Genomic DNA, 20,983 nt, shown 5'->3' with positions numbered 1-20,983 from the left:
ATGGGATCCCACAACATGTGGTCTTTTGTGTTCAGCTTCTTTTTATGTTTTTTAAAAATATTTTTCTTAGATTTTATTTATTTATTTATTTGAGGAGCTCAATCCCAGGACCCTGGGATCATGACCTGAGCTGAAGGCAGACACTTAACAGACTGAGCCACCCAGGCACCTGTAGGCATCTTTAAGTAACAGTATTTTCAAGTGCACCCGTATTATAGCCTGTGCTACTGTTTTGTCCTTTTTATTATCGAATAATATTCTATTGCGTGGCTATCACCCATTTTATTTATCTGTTTGTCACATGATATACATTTGGGTTGTCTTTGCTTTGGGCTCTTATGCTTAATGCTGCTTTAAAACCCTCATGTACATTTTAAATACTTATTAATAACTTTAACGAAAAGACTGCAAACCTGTCAGAGAGGACAGTATCATGGATTCCCAAGGATCCATCCTGTAACTCCAGTAATTATCAGCATTTTCCAGCTGGATTTCAGCCATAGACTCCCTGCACTGCTTGGCTTTGTTTTGTTTTTTTCTTTCTTTCTTTTGTTTTGTTTTGCAATGATTTTAAACTCACGTGGAAATTGCAGGGAGCCTCATGGGGCTCTGTTTTCTGTGCCAGTGTTCCAGATCAAGCGTCTCTGTGCAGATAAGGACTCGAACCCAAGGAAGCCCAAGGGAACAGGGCTCGTTGAACTGCTCACAGCCCAGATAGTGAGGGGCAGGCACCTGCTCCCAAAGCTGTTCCCCAGTTCCTCTCAGTGGATGAGGGGAGTAACCAGTGGACTGAGCTGACATTTAGCTGAGCTCATCAAATGACTTTGTTTCAGCCTCTAAAAGTACTTATTTTCCAATACTTCTCACACTGCCTTCCCAACAATGATAACCCCGGCCTCCCCACCCTTGCCCCCACCGCCCCAAACACCCAAACCACTAAATAAAATAGTAAAAGGGTGGGGCGCAGGTTCAGGGCTGGCTTTGGGAGCTTTTCTTTTCGCTTCCACAGCAGGTAGATTCAGGATGCCTCTGTTCTCTGCCTCTTTGCTCCAGCTGTTCCCTGAGGAACACGTCCCTGCTTCTCTCCCCATGGAACATCTCCCCAGCCTCCAAAGCCTACTTCAGACATCACCTCCCGCGAGAGTGAATCCTGATTCCCTTCAGGCACTGAATCCCTCGTGCTCCCACAGTCAGCTCTCTCTCGGATAGCGCTTGTCTCAGAGGCCAGAATCCCTACGGGAAAGAGCACCTGACTAGGAATCAGAGATTCTGAGAATCAAAGTGTCCCATGGCCAGATTATGAGCCTAGCTGGCCACACACATTGTTTTCACATGGTCTTTCAGAGTAGGATTTTGTAAGGAGGGAGGTGGGGTTCAAGCCAAAGCTGGTGTGACCCCAACATCCAAACTCTGTCCACCCCTCCTTTCCCTCTGGTCCCAGGAATCCACTCAGCAGTGAGTGACCTTGGACAAGCCGCCTTGAACTCAGCTCAGTTACTGTACAACGGGGGAGAACAGTGCCTGCCTCCCCCTCTCCACAGCCTCTCCCCTGGCAATCGCAGTGGTCCCCATGAAGGAGCTTTGCAAACTATGGGACTGATAGTCTAGTTGCTTTGGTTGGGATAGCAGAGGCTTCCGCAAGATGGAAGAGCATTGCTCACTCACGTGGTCTTTGCACTTTAGCCCCCCAAGGCCACAACTGACCACAGGGAGACTGGAAAATAGAGACTTTATTCTGGGAAGCCATGTTTCCACTAAAAATTGCAGGTTTCAGTTACTGAGGGAGAAGAAGAGAATGGATGGTGGGAACAATTAGCAGTCTCTGCCACAGCTATCATAGTTGGAGATATGGTGGTGACTCCATAATTGCCAGGTCAAGTCCAGTGTGTTGGCTGGGATGGTCTCATTTCTGAGCCATCAGTAGGCTCCCCCACCCCTCCACGGCACCTGGGGGCGTGAGTGCCTCGGTCTTGCTACCGGGGGCCTGGGTGGGGCATGACAACTCCCCTTTTATCCCCCACTAAAAATGACCTTCTGGTTTTCTCTCGAGAAATGTTACCTCCTCCCCAAACACCTTCCCATTGTACCCTACTGGATCTCTTTCCATGATCTCTAGTTTACCCACAGAATCTGTGCGCCTGTCCTAGTGCTTCATGATATATGGTCTTAATTGTTTCAGAAGCTGGGTCTTATTTCATCAGCTAGAGTGGGTGAGCCATCTGAGATCTTATGGGTCCCCTGGCTCCACAAACTGCTTGTCCAACAAGAAATGCTTGATAAATTCCTGATGATTGCTGGCCATTGGCAGGTATGATGTTGAATGTGTTTCTGCAATTTCTATTTTGGGGTTTACCTGACTCTTAGACAACTTTTTGCACTTATGGGTATGGATATGGATAGAATTTCACAGAAGGAAAGTCAGTGAGTCCAAATTTTTCATTCTATAGATAACTGTATTTGGACTTTGGGAAAGGAAGTAAGCGCTGAAGGCAGACCTTGCTTAAGCCAGTGGTTTCCAAACTGTGTTCTGAGAAACCCCAGAGTTCTATGGGAAGGAGGGAGGCTGAGGGGCAGGGGAGCTAGAGAACAGGAAAAGGACACACACTGAAATCCCTGGGACCTTCCCCAGCTTCAAAAAGTATAGTCCTGCTATTATCCATTCTTTTTTAAAATTTCATTTAGAGTAAATTTTCCAACATTTTTTTTTTTAAGTTTGAAAGCCGCTGTTTGAATCTAATCTACGTAATGTGCAGACAAAGAAATTGAGGGCCATATTTTGAATGAATTACAGTGATAAAATAGACCATTCATTCATTCATTCATTCATTCATACTAGGTCCTAGGGATCTAGCAGTGAACAAAACAGCTGTCTGCCCTCATGAAGCTGACCTTGTCTTGGTGAAATCAAGCCCTAAATCACCAAACACATAGAAAAACATCAGCATGCATGCTCCAAGGGGAAAATAAAGCAGGAGAAGGGTGTGGTGAACGATTAAGAGATGAAGTTTCAGGTGCGAAGTTCAGGGGAGGCCTCTCCTGGCAGAAGGGAGGGAGGAGGAGTCACGTGAGCTCAGAGTGTTCCAACTGAGAGACCAGTGGCGCAAATGCGCTTGAATTCTCAGAAAGGAAGGCAAGCTGTCCCTCTGCGCAGGGAATAGGCTTTAAAAGGACCTTGCAAAGTACACACCAGGGCCAGAGGAGCAGCACGGGCCCTGCCCCACATACATGTGCACAACGGGACCCAGCACCCCCCCTCCCATGGAGATAGAGTCAGCTACAGGCGTGTTGGTCTGCCTCCCGCTAATCATAGTGTGTCCTTGGCCAGCCAGTGACCTGTCTAACCTTGGTTTTCCCATCTCTAACTTAGGGTGGGGTGGGGAGCACATGCTTTGGACATCGCAGTGAGGGACAAAAGAAGGCATGGATGTTCCTGGCACAGTGCTTGGCAAATATTAGTCACAAAATAAGTCTTTGGTGAATGAAGGCTGAGTGAATGGACAAACAAGTAAAACAAAACAAAACAAAACAAAACTATCTTGAAATAGAAAAGCATAGATAAAGCAGCATTTTTACAAACTTTACTGAAGAATGTCCTTCGTTGTTAAACTTATTAAAACAAAGATGACTAGACTGCAACCTGGTCCAGTTAATATTTTTAATATTCTAATTGTGAGCTCATGGGCACGAGGACTTAAGTTTTTGTGGGAATTCTGCATGGTCTGGGCAGTAACAGGACCTACCTGAGCTGGTTGGCCTTGGCCTTAACCCGCCTCCCCCCAAAGCCAGGCACCCCAGGGTTATCACCAGCTCAGGATCAGTTGCCTAAAGCAGGCAAGGGGCTTTGAATTCTTATGGACGACTCCCCCCCCCCCCCCAGAGTCCTGGGCAGAAATAAGCTCCTGGCACCTTTCACTGGCCCAGCAGTTGTTGCAGCATCTCGGCTTTCAGCAGGGGTCTCAGTGCCCCTCAGTGCCCAGGACCACAGCCTCTATCCCTGCCGGTTTCTGGTCTAATAACCGCATCATCAGCTTTCTCTCTCCTGGCGCTGGCTTTCAATTCCTTCATTTGTTCCCCTTCTTTCTTGTGAGTTCAACCATATCTCACGACTTTTATATCAGGCTCTCTGTTGTTGTTGTTGCTATTCCTGAAGCTGGAAAGTTTCCTGGACTGCTGGAGCAGAAAGTCTCTCCAAACTTCTCTAAAGACAGGAATGAGAACCTCCATTTTTTTCCCTCTGCGTGCGTGCGTGCGTATGTGTCCCCGTGTGCGTACGTGCTCGCACGCATGCGCATACGTGTGCGCGCATCCCAGACGGAAACTGGAGTTCGGTCCTGGCTGATGGGTGCGCTTTCAGAATCAAAATGTCTTCATCGGATATCATTCCCAGTTACTTATCTGCCCGAGATGGCAACAGTTCCTGTAAAAAGCCACTCTGCTCTGATTCATGTCTTGATGTCATGCTATTAACAGCCATTTATCAAGCACCTAGAATGTGCCAGGCACTGTGCTCAACGCCTTGCACGAATCATTTACTCTAATTCTCTCACAACCCCACGAGGCAGATCCTATATTTATACCCATTTTAGAAAGGAGGAAACAGGTATTTAGAGAGATTAGATAACTTGCCAGGGTTTATACAGCAGAGCCAAGACTGAGCTCTCTTAATTTCTACCTCCTCCATCCTCTTAAATCAATGAGTTCAGATGTAGCTTTGCAAGCAACTCGACTGCTTTCCTGCCAAACTCTGTGGCCAAGCAATTATTTGCACATTGCTTAAGAAACTGAGATCCAATGACGTAATAAATGCAAAAAGGGACTTTTTAATAAAATGCCGTTGAAATCACATCACTGCTCGGCAATGGTTGGTTGTAATGACCATGTTGAGATTGGTATCTTTTAAGTCGCTCAAAGTAAACATGTGCTTTACATGTTTAACCTCTCCAGCCAAGTGGATGAAGGTTCATTTTCCCCAAACAATCCTCTCAAACTCTAAAGTTCAAGAGGAATCTGGTCAAACTCTGAATGTGTTGGTTACACCTACAAACATCTAACAATTTAGAAAACAACTCATGCAGGGCCCTTCCTGTAATCCATTTCCCCCAACATCAGCAGGCATTAACTGAGCCCCTCCTGAGTGGCAGGCTCTGTGTGTCTGACAGCTGTGGTCATCTGTGTGTATTGCTTTGTTTTGTTGTTTTTACATCAGTTATAATTAATGTTTAATTCTGGAGTATTGTTAGATTTACAGAAAGATTGCTGAGATCATACAGATAGTTTGGTATGTCCTTCAGCCAGCTCCCTCCTAATGTGAGCATCTTCATAACTGTGGTACACTTGTCAACACTAAGAAATCAACACTTGTACATTACTATTCATGATTTATTTCACCAGTTTTTCTACTAACATCCTTTTTCTGTCCCAGGATCTTATCCAGGATCCCTCCCTGCATTTGGTGGCTCATTTCTACACCCTCTCACTCAATACTAAGATAATATTGTCTTCCTTGCTTCACTTTGGGAGTAAATTCAGCAAAGATTGGTGAACTCCATTTCTGATTCTATAGGGCAAACAGGCAAACAAATGATAAACTTCCAAACCTCCTTTGAGTCAGGAGTTGACCCATTGCTCCAACTCTGTCCTCATAAAACCACTGCTTAAGGAAAATTCTCCTCCTCAGCTCTAGCTCAGGGCCTTGACAGGAGTTAGGACCAGGCTTGACAGAGAAAACTATTCTGTGGTTCGCTTTCTCACAACTCCAGGTCTGGCTGAGTCACTGAACGTTTTGCCTTTCTAACCACCAGTTGGAAAGATTCCAACCCAGTAGAAAAGACACTCTTTGATGTCCCTCTCCAGTCCAGTCATTCATTTTGTTAAATATTCATTATTAATTTATTCAGCATACATTCATTTACTACAGCATGCCGGGTACTGAATTAAGTGCGGGGGCTGTAATTGGGAACCAAACAAATAGTCCCTGTTTGTGAGATATTAAATAGTTTATTTATTCATTCTTGAATACCTACTAATTGTTCAACACCGGGCTAGGCAATCATGGGGGAGAAGGGTATTCTTATGCAGGCCCTGTCCTCAGGGGATGCAGGTAGCCAGAGAAACAGGACAGGCCACTCAAGGCAGCCTGAGATAAATGGTGTGGACAGTAATGGGAAAAAGAGAAGTAACAGTGGGGGTGAGCAGGGAGGGCTTCAAGGAGGAGGCCCAGATCTCAAGCTGGGCTTAAGGGTGAGGTCTGCATGGTTTGAAAGAAAGAAAGAAGGAAGGAAGGAAGGAAGGAAAGAAGGAAGGGAGAGAAGGAGAGAGGGAGGGAGGGAAAGGAGAGGGAAGGGGAGGGGAGGAAGGAAGGAAGAAAGGAAAGAAAGAAAAAGAGAGATGTGTGTAGAAAGGTAATAAGCAGGATTGTGTACTTGTGTTTACCCAGGAGAGATGAGACGGACTGTCCTGAGGAGGGGCTCTGGGTGTGGGGATAGAAGAGCAAATGTTTGAAGACATGATTTGGGTTGTGTTGCTCTAAAGAGAGTCTTTCTGTCTCCCAGGGACATCTGAGCCCTTAGGAGGTGTGCCTAAACTAAGTCCTGAAAAGGCAGACCCCAAGAGCCTTCATGGAACCACCCCTTTGCCTCACAGTGGGAAACAGGCTCTGAGAGACAGAGGGCATGTCCCCAGTGGAGGCAGCCAGCTGTGGTGGAAAGAACACCAGCTTTGGGGCCCTCAGGATGTGGAGGCCAAGCTCTGCTGTTTTCCAGCTGTGTGACCTTGGGCGAGTTACTGGTGAGCCTCTGTTTCCTCATCTATGAAGAGTTAACTCTCAAGGGAGCATCTTGAAGATGAAATGAGACAGTGAGGCCTCTGAGCCTGGCACAGAGCCAGCACCAGGGAGAAACCAGGAAGTGGTAGCAAACGTGGTAAGTCCAGTAAGCAGCAGGGAGGACTAGGACACTGTGGTTTCTAGAGCTTCAGGACTCCTGTGACATGGGTGGAGAGAGATATTGGTAACAGACCTGACCATCCGAAGTCTCAGACAGCTGGGGCAGTGAGTGTCCCCAGTCAGCAGAAACAAACTTTCATTATCATGGTGTTGGAAGATGGAAGCATGGGTGTTCCTCTGTGGTGGCACCCTAACTTGAGCATATCTCGAATGAGGAGATGTTCAGAGATGGCCTTCAGTCTGTAGAGCAGAGACTCGCTTGGAGGTCTCTTGACCACCCTCCCCCCTCCCCCCACACAAAATAAAACAAAACAGAAACAGCTTTTAAGACTAGAGAGTGACTAGTTCACAGTTCTTGCATTATTCTGGGGTCCCCTCAGTAGTGAAGGGAGAGTCTGGCGGGTAGGACAGACCAGAGCCTAGAAAGGGGATGATATTGGTTTCTACTTTGGAGCAGGATCCTGAAGAGACTTCTGGGTTCACCAAAGAAAACAGAGAGAACAGAGCAGGGGCAATGGCCCTCAGAACATTCTGAGGTTCCAGAGAACCTTCTAGATACATTCTCTCTCTGCCTGATTTATCTCAAGGTGATCAACAGATCCTTCAGTGGAAAGTTGGGGAGATGGTGTCCGGATTCTGGGGGAGAGGCAAACAGGGGCTGGGTGAGGCCCCAGGTGTTGGAAAGAGCCCCACTTGGTATCTTGATAGGAACCCAGGTGAGGAACCAGTGGGAGGCACTGTTGTTTCCATGGCAACCTGATATGAACCGATTTGAATTTTTAAAGCCAGTTCTGTAGTAAACTCTTAGGGTTAGAAAAAGTTCTGTGCGAAAGATTGTTATCACCCATAGAAGAGTATTGGCTTGGGTTTGCTTTGTTTTGTTTTTTTTAGTATTTACTGTAGATCAGAGCTGTTTTCGCCTTTGGCTAAAGCCTATAATGTGCATTCAGAACAGAGTAGAAAAATACAAGTTTTCTCATACATTTTTCTTCTAGTTCCTGTTAACGTAGATTGTGTGACCTAGGGTCTATCCACCCTGATTCATTTCTCCATCCATCCAACCACCCAGCCAGCCAGCTGTGTTTATGGAGCTTTGTCTTCATCCTGGGTTTGATTTCTTATCTGCAAAAGGAGAGAATTAGTCTGGTTTCATATTTTGACCTAGGCTTCTAGAATCTTAGGAGTTTCAAGGTGGTGCTTTCAGCAACCACATTCCTAGGGTGGGATGGGGGCGACCCAACAGGGTCTGAAACCCCGCTTGGCTTCAACCTAGAACAGCTCTGCTTTTAGCTGTCTTATGTATTGGATTTCCACTTGTGATTTCTTTGGAACAAAGGCTCCCTGCGCGAAAAATCGCTGGCCCAGAAGGTCTTCCCGTCGCAACACTGCTGCTTCAAGCCAAACTGTTTCCAATCAATGCCCCTGCAGTGTGGGGTATGGAAATAAAATGGTGAATAAGCGAAGGTCACTACCCCTCGGGGGCTCACTGTCACTGTGAGGATAAACTGAGAATGTAAGCGTGAAAACCCGCTTTGGGTAAAAGGCTGTTGTTAAGATAATAATAATTTTTATTATTATAGTGGAGCTGGGCAGTCAAGATATACCCACAGGGAAATGCAGCCTATAATTCAGCCCGCAATTAGGGACCAGGTAGGAGGAGCAGACTCCCAGGTGCTCCACGCAGGGACTCTGAGAATTGCAGGGCTTGCCTGGGAACGCAGCTCTGCTCGCCGCCGTCTCCCCTGGGGCTGCTGCGACGCCTGCTTAGCGGCCCCCACCTCCCGCGGCGCTTATCGCTCCGGCTGCTGGGGAGCGGGGCTGGTAGCGAGAGGAGGGGGGCGCCAGGCGGTGATTGGCTGAGCCAGAGGTTGTTGCTAGGCTACCAGTCAGCGGGAGACTGGGGCCACGTAGTCCCATCCTCCAGGGCACATCTCTCCCGCACCACAGACCCCATCCAGGCACCCCGTGAAGGAGATTCCCCAGCAGTTTAAATTGTCAGCTGCCAAATGCCCATCTTTCTAGGATTTTTTTTTTTTTTCATTTAGCAGGAGGTCATGTGGAGGAGGGGAAGAGAAGCTGTTTTATTCACGGATCACCTTGAAGCTGCTTCTTTTTCTGGACCTCAGTGATTCCCGAGGTCCATTCATTTATTCATTATTCATGCAGGCATTCGTGTTGATTAAGTGCCTCCCATGTTCCAGGCACCATATTAGAAACCACGGACAAAGGATAAATAAGACAGAGACCATCCTTGCTCTCATGATGCCATGTGGAGGGGGGTGGGGTGGAGGAGATTAGACATTTAAGCAAATAAATAAGATAATAAGACAAACCTATATCTAATCCCCTTCCTTCCTTTTCTGTGATATTTCTAAGCCCTGCGCCTTTTCCGTACTAAATCTGTAGGGCCCCCCAGGTTGACAAGGGAGGGAGTGCGGACGTTAACAGTGCCTTTACTGCATGACAGCCAGCCTACCACCCCACTGCAGTCTGAAACAGAGGGACACAATCATCTCCACAGTCCATTTACTGTGCTCTTTTGCATCTCAAAGTAAGCCTAAGCACACCTCAATAAAAATACGGGGCAAGAATCACTGGTCCCTGTTCAGGTGAGAAAGCCAAAAGCCAGAAACATCAAGAAGACTTCTCCATGGTCATGAAGAAATTTACTGACATAACCTGACTGATAGCGAGCACATACTATGTGCAGGCGCTTTAAAAACAAACAAACAAACAAACAAACAAACAATCTGCCTCTTAACCACCCACTGAAGGTATTATTATTCCCATTTTATAGGTGGCAAAATTGAGACCAGAAGAAGTCAATTTGACTTGCTGATGATGGCCCGGATAGTATGTGGTGAAGCTGGGATTTCAATCATGTCCCCTGGCCCCATAGCCTGAGCTCGTTGCATGAAATGGGTCTGGTCCTAGAAAAGAGTCAAAACTCTCTGAGTGGCTGAGACTTGGAGTGGCTTCCAAATGCCCTTTAAATCTCCTAGTCCTGGATCTTATTTATTTTTCTATTGAAATTCTTGGCACAATAGACTCATAAACTTGATGAATTGGCCACAGGTACCAACATAGTTGGCCTGGTTATCTATCCATCTATCTGGGATCTTGCCTTCAAGCTTTTACTGGGTAATGACATTGAGTAGCTCTTCCCTGTGAACACCTCCATCACTTGCTTTTCCTCCCTGTCAGGTTTTATTGAACAAACACTACCAAGACTCCCAGGGTCATGGGAGGCTTGGTAGGCAAAGGTGAGTATGGTCCGTCCCTGCCCTCGAGGAGCTCCCAGCTTATAACAAAGGTTTCTGAAGGGCCTTCCCTAGGCAAAGCACAGTGATAGGACTTAGAGAGGGGAGGACCATAAGGATCTTCCCCCAGAGAATCTTCTTCTTGGCTTAGGAGACAGAGCACACTTAGATAATAAAAGGTGTGAAAGGAGGTGGGAGGAAGCAGAAGTGTATGTAGCAAGCGTGGGTTGGGGGTGGGAGAGCCAACCTCGAGTCTCCCGTGGTGCTGCTTTTAAATCCCATCTTGCTGTGGTCAGTGTGGGATACTGTGTCTCAGAGCCCAGCAGCCTGCAGCTTGGAAGGAGGCCTTTAAATGGGAGAAGGTGCTGGAAAGTACAGAGATGCATAAAGAAGCAAGCTAAATTTATCCCTTCTCCCAGAACCCAGCAATTGCTATGCTTAACACTTGACTTTCTACCAACAGAGTCTTGTTTAACCAGAAGATTAGTTGCTTCTCCCTTGGCTGGGAAAAGGGAGAGAAAGAAGGAAGAGACTGCGTTTCTTTAAGCGTCTGCCTCTGGCTCAGGTCATGATCTCAGTGTCCTGGGCTTGAGTCCCACATCAGGCTCTCTGCTTGGCAGAGAGTCTGCTTCTCCCTCTCCCTCTGTGGTTTCTCTCCCAGACACATAAATAAATAGTCTTTAAAAAAAAAAAAAAAGAAAGAAAGAAGGAAGAGACAAAGAGAGACAGAGAAAGGGATGGCTGGAGACTCTGAAGACAGAAGCACAGGGAGAGAGCTGAAAAGGAGCAAGGAGTGCTAGGGTTAAAGTCAGCCTTTGCTCTACAGCCCCAGGGAGCAGCAGGAGAGAATGTGAAGCTGGGCACCTGAGTGGAAGAAGTCAGACAATCTCTTGTCCCCTCCCTCTCTGACTACATGATCCTGGCTAGAGGGCTGCTAATTTCTAGACAGCACCACTTTTTCCAATGGGAATATCCTGGAGATGTCTATACTGTTCCTATTGTCTTGGCCACCGCTTTGTCCCTGTCACCCATCTCCACTCCTGATGAGCTAAGAGCGGACTATAAATGGATGCTATATAAAAGCCATGATTAAAACAAGCAGTACAGGACGAAATATGCATGCCTTTGACCTAGCATTCACACCTCTAGGAATTTATCTTGAGGACAATTATTAAGGACATAGGGGAGAAAAAAAAATTAGCACGAGATTATTCCCTGCAGCATTGTTTAGAAAAGCAAAGAAACAGACTACATAGCCAACCCCTCCTGGGCACCTGCTCAGCAAATAACGGGATAACCTTACAATAGCTTTCCATGCTGCTTGCAAATTGACTTATAAATAGGCACCTATTGATGTGGAAAGCCTGATTTATTAGGTTAAAAAAACAAGTTACAAAAGAATATATGTATATAGTATGACTTCATGTAAGTATTCTTATAGGTAAGTAACATATAGTCTAGAAAAACGTAAATGAGATGTTGATCTCTGGTTGAAGGAACTCCAAGACACTTTAATTTTTTTCTTTTTGCATATCTGCATTTTTAAAAAAGATTTTATGTATTTATTTGAGACAAGGAGAGAACACAACACAAGCTGGGGGAGAGGGCCAGAGGGAGAGGAAAAGGGAGATGCAGACTGCCCACTGAGCAGGAAGCCTGATCTGGGGCTCGATCCCAGAACCCTGAGATCATGACCTGAGCCAGAGACAGATGCTTAACCAACTGAGCCACCCAGGCGCCCCCATATCTGCATTTTAAAAAGAATTTTCCCCCAAGGAACATGTATTTCTTGTGCAATGGGAACAAATCTCCTTCCATCTGTCCCAGCGAGCATCTCCCGTGGGGAGTACAGATGCAGAGAGATGAGCTGAACCAGGTGCTCCTGGCTCAGAGGCATTGTGGGAAAGGCCACCAACCCATGCAAGGCCACTCAAGCTGCTCATTAAGAATTCCCAAAATGGCGCGTCCCCACCCTGGTATGACTCCCCATCCTCACTGGTCTTGTGGGGCGAGAACACAGTGACCCAACCCCTTGGTATCCAAATGCGCAGTTGCTTCTTAACGAGGGTGAGTTGGCCATCGGTATCCCTTGAGGGAAAATACTGTGGGTACAAGTTGGGACACACTAAAGCTGACCTTGCTAAAATCACACCTTCTCACCTCCGGGAGCGCCCTCCCCTGTAACAGGGTGAAAGCCAAGATGCTGTCTTGCTCAGGTCCGTCCCTACTACACACAGGCAGTTGTGATTCTGATTGTGGTGAGGGAGGGGGGAAAAAAAAGACGGTCACCATGGCAACCCAGGCTTTCTCAGACTCTGGGATCAGTCCAAAGCGCAGGGAAAGAAGGTGGGATTTAGAGTCAGAACAAACATCGCTGGGCTGTCTGACCTCGGGTGAGGCACTTAGCTCTTCTCTGCTTCGGTCTCTACATCTGTAAAATGACGGTGAAACTCTTCATCCTACCCATCTCCAGGGTTAAGGAGGAATCATCTGTGAACTGTAAAACACAGACGAGGAACACCGCCCTGGCTTTGGTTTGTCTCCAAATTACTGTGTGTGACTTTGGGCAAATCATTTAACCTCCTATGCTTCAGCGGCTCTATTTGTAAATGGGAAAATAGTGCCCACAGTGATGACTCCCCAGATATATTGTCAGGCACCCGTAAGAATCCCGGAATCTCATTGATGTAAAGAATCTTCACGCTTATGCAGGAATCCCTTCGATAAGTTCTCTGACTGAGGTACTTGTTCTGCCTCTGCTTGATTACCTCCAGTGGCAGAGAGCTCATGACTACATCACTTTCCAAATAACCACATCTACATGACATTACTTGTAAGAGAGTTCTTCCTCATAGGATGTTCTACAGTTAAATATTCATTTAAAAAAGTTAGCAATCCTTTTCAGAGCTTCTAATTTTGCCAGAGGGCTTGCACAGGGTAGGAATTAGCAGCAACAGGCAAGGAGCAGGTACAGGCCCAGCTCTAGAAGCCTGTGGCCTAGTGTAGTGGAAGGAGTATGGGTTCTGGGGTCACACATTCTAGGTTAAGATCCCACTTTGTTCACTCACCAGGTGGTTGACCTTGGGCAAGTGGTATTATCTCTCTCAACCTCAGTCTCCTGATCAGTGAAATGAGGCTAGAAATGCCTATCTTGTAGTATTGCTATGAGATCTGGCAGGAGAGCAATTCTCATCAAACTTATGGCCCTAACTTCCCCAGGGGAATTCTGGGGACTGGGTGGGGGACAGGTTACACCTTCCTCTGCGATCCCCTGAACAACACATCCACTCTCTAAGCCCCACCTGGCACATGTAGGCCCTCATGTGACCTGGCCGTGCTCCCCTCAGAAAGAGGGAGAAGCTTCTTCTCCCTGTCCTGGAGACACCTGCAGCTTGGCCTGGCTTAGCTTGTGCTCCATACCTCATGGCCTTCTCTCCCTCAGGACTGTGCCAGGGGCTCTAAAGGGAAGATGGAGGCCATGGTTTCAGGACACAAGTCACCTATCCATGTAGGTGACCTGCCTCAGGGCCAGTCCCCTTTCCCTGCCCACAGATTTGGTGGGCCCCAAGCAAAGGGTCACAGGGTGTCCCTTGGTGAGGGCTTTCAATTGTACCAGTGTTTTAATAAGAATCTCATATGAGGCAAAAACCCCTCTGAGGCCCCCCAAAAATGTAGTCTGGTGGCAGATTTCCAGGCAAGTTGGGGAAAGACAGTGTGGGGTAGGCAAGTGGTCCTTTGTCTTCAGTCAGGATGGTTGGCTCTAGTTTGTTTGTTTGTTTGTTTAAAATTTTATTTATTTATCAGACAGAGATCACAAGTAGTCAGAGAGGCAGGCAGAGAGAGAGAGGAGGAAGCAGGCTCCCTGCAGAGCAGAAACCCCGATGTGGGGCTTGATACCAGGACCCTGGGATCATGACCTGAGCTGAAGGCAGAGGCTTTAACCCACTGAGCCACCCAGGTGCCCCGGCTGGCTCTAGTTCTGCAGCTGACGAGCAGCGACTTAATTCTCCTGTGCTTTGCTTTCCATGTGTGCAGAATGACAGGTCGATCCCTGAGACCAGCCCTGCTTCAGAATTCTTGGGGTTTCCCATCTGTCGGGTGTAGGACAAGGTGGAGGGCTGCTGACCTGCCCTCTCCTCTCTGCTTCCTCCACAGATGAGTACCTCAGAGTCCTCAACGTCGGTGTTGCAGAGGTGAAGAAATCCTTCCTGGGGCCCTTGTCGCCATCCTGCAAGATGGTGCAGATGATGCGACAGTTTCTGTACAGGGTCCTGCCCGAGGACTCCTACAAGGCTGCCACAGGGAAGCTCCACGTGTCCCTAACTCGGTTCACAGATGGAGAGAGTGTCGTGGTTTCAGAGTACACATCCAAGGAAGAGCTCATTGAGGCAAGGGGTGGGGCCCAGGGCGCAGGGGTGGGGCCCTGGGGTGGGGGCAGGGCCTGGGTATTGTAGTGGAGGAGTGTGCAGGGCGGGCGGACCAGGGAGTAGATCCCAGTTTGTGGAACCAGCTTTCATTTTGTACCTTCTCTCCCAATGGCTCTTGATAAAAAGACTGAATTATCACCAAATGCGTTATCACATAGGGCACTCTGTGCATGCACCATTCTGTGCTCATTAATATAAATCTTAGTTGTGAGTTACTATTGTTGGCAAGTGCTGTGGATATGCCCAGTTTTCTTTCAGGACAAAAGTGTTAAGTGGCATGACCTTCCCTCCCATATCCCCACTCTCCTTTCCTCTCCCAAATACAAGACCCTTGCCATGCAGCCTCACAGCCCCATGCTGGCATGGCCATGATCCTGGGACTGGGGGAATGAATGGGCAGTAGGCACGGACACCTCCTCAACTGACCTCATGTCCCTCTGCACTTTTTAGCACTCAGCTCTTTGAGACTTTTCTCTCCCTTCTACCTCCTATCAGCTCCTGCTCTTACTTCTGCCAACCAGAGCAAACCACACACAAAACAGACCCCTGGACCTTTGTACCTGCAGTGCCTTCTGCCTGGAAAGCCCTTCCCCCCTTCCCAGCTCACTTCACATGCTTGACAAGACTAGTCACTCTGCCTGGGAACTTCCCTTCAACACCTGCCTGTCCCACACTCTCCTGGGTTGGGTGCTCCTCCTTGGAGGCCGCAATGCCCATGTTCACCTCTATCCTAGCCCCTCTCACCCAGTGTACCGTCACCTACTTCCTTACTCTCCCCTGTTGAGCATTCCCAAGTGGGCACATCTCACTCTCCTTTGGTCCCAGAGCCTGGCCCTGGCCACACACACATTAATGGCTGTTGAGTTCCTCTGGATGCATGGAGATATAGTGCCAGAAGGGACCCTGGAGGTCACTGAGGCTGCCTTGTCTCTTTACAGCTAGGACATGGGTCCAGACTACCAGTAGGTTAACAAGGACCCAGCTCTTTGGGGCCAGGCCAGGAATTGAACTTGGGGCTTGGCTCCCCAGGGCCGTGCCTCTGCCTTGGATTTAAGAAGGGCCAGGTTGGTGGTGGCCCAGAGGCCTGCTGGTGAGCCCTCCCCACCCAGCCACAAGAGCCTCACTCTCTGCGGGTTCTCTTCCTACAGGCCCTCTACTGCGGCTGCTTTGTCCCCGTGTACTGTGGTCTCATCCCCCCAACTTACCGTGGTGTGGTGAGTTCTTCAGCATGGGAGAGGGTGAGCTGGGACCCGGGAGTGCCCTGTGGCCCACATCTGGGAGAGTAGAGGGGTGGTCTCAGAATTCTTGGAAAGACCAAGAGTTGGAAATATTCTTGTGTTTTTCTACTTAGAATTCCCAGTAGAGATGGATTTCTGGGGCTTTCAGATGAACTTTCCTTCCATACACTGGACTTACACTTCCATACACTCTCTGGGCCCACCAACCCAATACTGAGCCTGGCTAATCAAGACTCCATAGCCTTCCTGGATTTTCCTGTACTTGACAGAGAGCAGAGATTACAGACCCTGTGACATTGGTACCCGGAACTGTGAATGATGGCGACCTTTAAAGTCATCTAGGCTAATGCACTTGAATCACCGGTTGAAGAGGGGGAAGGTGTTGTAAAACAATGCAAGTTCTGATCCCCTAGGCCTAGAGCGGAGCCAGAGACTCTGCCTATCTCCAACCAGCTTTGGCTAGGGCTGCTGGTCCTCAGACCGCGCTCTGAGTAGGCGTATCTAACACATGCCCCTCCCTCATTTTATATAGAAAGAAAATGAGAAAATGAGTCCAGAAATCAGGACTCAGCTAGGAGATGGAGCACATACTGCTCATGTCAGCCGTGTGCCTCTCAGGCAACCCAGAGAGTTGGAACCTCGGAATCTTTTTGTTCACAGCTGAGGCAACAGAAGCCCCAAGAGGGAAGGGCTATGTGGTGGCTGGTGGCCAGACCATGGCTGGGGGTGTTCTGGAAAGTGCTGAGGATACCTGACCTCAACAGAGGGAGGCAGTTTGGACTCACAGCGGTCTGGAAGAGGGGATAGTGCCCAACCTGCTCAGATCCACCATGTGTTCACCTTCTGGAAAGACCATGGGAACAGGTTCCATTCCCCTTGCCCTGCCCTTAGCAGTTGAGTGGCTGAGGAGGGGCAGCTGGGATGGGGGAGCTGTGGCAGGGGAGCATGTGCTCCTGCTTTATCCAGAGTGTGAATGCCCCTCCCTCCCCAGGCTCAGCACCTTCGAGATGGCTGAAGGGAGACAGTGTAGGGACAGAGCCCTGGGTTGGGAGTTCAGGGGCCACTGTGGACACACCGTGCACCCACCTGGACCTTGGTCTCCAGGCTTGTCCCAAGGGACCCATTTCCTTAGTGGACTCCCTGAGTAGGGAAGAGGACCTCTGAGCCTATTAGCATTTACGACTCTGCCTCCCCCCGCCTCATAGCGTTACATCGATGGGGGCTTCACGGGCATGCAGCCCTGCTCCTTCTGGACCGATGCCATTACCATCTCCACCTTCAGCGGGCAGCAAGACATCTGCCCCCGGGACTGCCCTGCCATCTTCCATGACTTTCGCATGTTCAACTGCTCCTTCCAGTTCTCCCTGGAGAACATTGCCAGGATGACCCATGCCCTGTTCCCGCCGGACCTACTGGTGAGATGAGTGGCCTGGAAGGAAGGGGAACTGGGGGAGGCTGACACGGCCTGGGGGAGCCAATGGGATCTATGCAGTTCCATCCGTGTCTCCTTAGACTTTCTCCTAAACCTGGATCCTGGATTTGTGGCTAACTAGCTGTGTGACCCTGAATGAGGCCCTTAAGTGCTCCCAGCCTCAATTTTCTCCCCTGTAAAAGGAGATGATGACAGAACTGCTGATAGGACATTACTGGAACTTTCCCACTCTGACGTGCAATTTAGGCTTCAGCAACCATGGCCCATGGGCCAAATCCAGCCAGTGGCTTGTGTTTGGGGTTTTGTTTTCAATTTTATTTATTTTACTTTTAAAAAAATATTTTATTATTATTATTTTTTTGGATAGAAAGACAGCACGAGTGAGGGGGAGGGGCACAGAGAGAGGGAGAAGCAGACTCCCCACTGAGCACTGAGCCGAAAGCCTGACTCGGGGCTCAATCCCAGTACCCCGAGATCATAACCTTTCCAAAACTGCTCTAAAAAAATTAAGTCTACATGTCTTTACAAATGTCTTTCTTTGGCAAGAAGTGTGATTATGGGAGGAGGCACCAAGTTTTACTCATTTCTTTGATTACACTCACTATGTCTACAAAGGACTTTGCTTATAGAAGGTTCTTAGCAATTGTTGTTTGAATGATAACTCCTCTAAGCTGGTTTTGTGACTTATGGTCTAATTATTGTTTACAAAACTCATAATCAAAACACTATTATGCTTAGTCAGGCAATGGGTACACAAGATATTTTATTAATCTGATTGACTCTTTGTCTTCCAACTGCGTTAGGAATTCCAGTATCTGCCTTACACTAATTTATTGGTAAAGATTATGACTATTTACTCTCATAAAAGCAATCCACCAACAGGCAGTTCAAGAAAGACAGAATAAATACATTGTATTCATCAGAGCCTCTCAAACTTGACTTTCTGCTCACCATCAGTGCTCGACTTTCATTCTCAAGGTGGATTGTTTCTATATAGCCTATAAGCTCAGAATGGGCTCTCCATTTTTAGATGGTTGTAGAAGTAGGAGAAAGAGAGGGAAAAGAAGAGGAAGAAGGAAAAAGAGGATGAGAAGGAGGAGGGAAGAAGAAGATGGAGGAGGAGGAGAACAAGAAAAACGAGAAGAACGAGAAGAAGAGACAGAGACTATCTGTGGTGTTCAAAACCCCAAATATTACTGTCTGGCCCTTTATGGAAAAGCTTTGTGAGCAATGTCTCATGTAACCCTCTAGCATCCTTTGCAATAGATACGACCATTGTTCCCATTTTACAGGTGAAGAAACTGAGGCCGTGAGAGGTTACAGCCATAGATCCGGACAGCTAAAAAATAACAGCAGGATTTAAAACTCGGCTCTTCATATGGCCCTCGTGCACATTTTCTGGTTCTACTACAAACATCTCACCCTCTCTCGCCCAGGGGAAGCTGATGATCAGCTGTAAATGATTTAACACATTAATGACCCGTCACATTAATGGACACAAGATCATAACTGCTCCCCACTTCTTAGCAGATAGTGAGGGATGGGACACTGGATGGGGTCATTTTAAAAACCCATTAAATCAAGCTCAAAGGCAATGAAAGGAGCTGCTCTGGGGGAGGGGACCTCAGCTCTCTCCATTTCTGCAGCCTTTGTCATTGTCCTGCTCTCCCCCCTTGCAGATCCTGCACAACTATTACTACCGAGGGTATGAAGACACCGTTTCTTACTTGAGGCGACTGAGTAAGTATGAGGTGGGGTCATTCTCCGGACAAGGTTGGGGGATGTGGGGAGCAGGACAGAGGATGGAAGGAATGTGGGTTCTGGAGGCAAGTAGGCCTGGGCCATGATTCTTATCTCTCCTGGCTGTGTGAACTCAGGGAAATCACCTGCCCTCTCTGTCTTGGTTCCTAATCTGTAAAAAAGGTAAATTTGGTTCCTGACACCTACTAATTGTGTGATCTTGAACCAGGGATTCATCTCCTGGGACCTCAGTTTTCTCATCTGTATAATAGGGCTGATCATGGAACCCACCTCAGAATTTTATTCCTGGACACAGTCAATCCAGCCCACTGACCCTCTGATCTAGGAGACAGGGCCCTCCTCTCGCCTTTCTGCTGGACAGACTCCTCCTGACCCTGACTCCACTTGAACAGCTCCCCACCTCCTGCACATTTACATGGGTGACAGGTGTGAAAATTAAGCTCCAAGTGCCCAAAAGGGGGACCACGTGAGGAGTGTCAGTGGGGGGTGGGATGGGGTCTCACCTATGGAGTATCAGGAAGAGGAGGGGCTGGCAAGGGCCTGAGGTCCTTTCCACCCCCAGCTGGGAAGCCCCTTCACTCTTTCCTCAGTTATGGTATATACTGGGGACATGGGGTTGGAGGATCCCCTGATTTGAAACTGGGACTTGGGACATATTTCTTGCCTCAGGAGACCTGTCTGCACCTGGCTGCTTGGTTACCAACTGTCCCTGTCTCTTCCTAGAACTTCTTTCTCTTCCTCTCAGGGCAAGCCCCGTGGGTGGGAGGGGAGTGGGTGGGTAAGTTACAAAGTGCCTTGCTTTAGCATCTCTGGTCTCTCCCAGCCCCGTCTCATGCTCCCGCACCCTTCCCTCCCTTAGTTGATGTGGACGGCGTTGTATAAATGACAGTCTTAAACCCAAGGGTGAGACTCTAATAGGAGCATGTCGGCATCTGCTGAAGAATCAGGGCAGTGTATGGAGGATGGTGGGTTTTTCCAGGGCCGTGGAATCACTCCAAGCAGGAGCTGACCCAACTCATAAGGAAGAAGATGTCTCTTGCTGGCTACTGGCTATTTTTTTTTTTTTTTTTTTTTTTTTTGCTACTGGCTATTTTTGATTCCTCTTCCAAATTGCCAGTGTTTGCATGGCTCTCTCAGTGCAGGTTCCTTCAGCCCCACACCTAAATCCTCTTGGGTTTGGTAGGACTGGATTTTCCTCTCGGCACCAGATGCAAGCAGACAGTATGACGCATCCTGAGAAATTGTGGCTGGTGCCCAGAGCCACACTCTTAATTCCCACCTGCCATCTGGGAACAGAAAAATGGGAGTCCGCTCCAGCCTCCCGCCCTACTGCTTTCTGGATGGGGGTCAGCTCCGGCAGAAGGCCACACCTGCAAGATGTCACCCTGAATTCTTCAGCTCACATCCTGGCATCCCCTTTTCTGCCCTTCTCAGGACTCACATCTGCCTAATTATTCCTGCTGCCAGGCACGCTTCCTCTCCACCCTTGGCCTCCCCAGGCAGCAGCCTCCTGCCAAAGGGAAGGGCACTGCTTGCTGGTATGCTTGAAAATCCACATTCCCCACACAGACATGTGGTTGTGGGCGTTGAGTGAGGTTGGAGCTCAAAGGATGTCATGTCTAAAATTATCCATCTGGCATCCAGGCGTGCCTGGCCAGACCTCCCTTCCTCCCTCCCTTCCCTCTCTTTCCTTCCTCCCTTCCTCCCTCTTCCCCCTTCCTTCCTTCCTTCCTTCCTTCCTTCCTTCCTTCCTGGCATTCTTCCTTCTCTTGCACCCTTCCTCGCTCACACAATTTGTTAAGTTCCCGCTCTCTCACTTTCACACACATACACCTATGAAATCAACACCACAATCAAGAGAGTGAACCATTATCCATCATGCCCAAAGTCTTTTTCATGCTCCTTTGTGACCCTTCTCACTT

At 48.2% G+C, this 20,983-nt stretch overlaps 1 protein-coding gene across 1 annotated transcript in view; it reads left to right on the top strand.

The window, feature by feature from the left end:
- The window catches only part of PNPLA1 (patatin like phospholipase domain containing 1), a 43,546-nt gene that overhangs the window by 8,607 nt on the left and 13,956 nt on the right, over positions 1 to 20,983 (top strand). Inside the window, exons 2-5 of the mRNA XM_046005763.1 lie at positions 14,359 to 14,591; positions 15,779 to 15,844; positions 17,074 to 17,283; positions 18,980 to 19,040. Coding sequence (XP_045861719.1) covers positions 14,359 to 14,591; positions 15,779 to 15,844; positions 17,074 to 17,283; positions 18,980 to 19,040 — 570 coding nt within the window. The remainder of the gene's footprint in view (positions 1 to 14,358; positions 14,592 to 15,778; positions 15,845 to 17,073; positions 17,284 to 18,979; positions 19,041 to 20,983) is intronic.

This window comes from Meles meles, chromosome 5 (assembly GCF_922984935.1).
Source record: "Meles meles chromosome 5, mMelMel3.1 paternal haplotype, whole genome shotgun sequence".
NCBI lineage: Eukaryota > Metazoa > Chordata > Mammalia > Carnivora > Mustelidae > Meles > Meles meles.
This window is presented reverse-complemented; position numbering and strand designations above follow the sequence as displayed.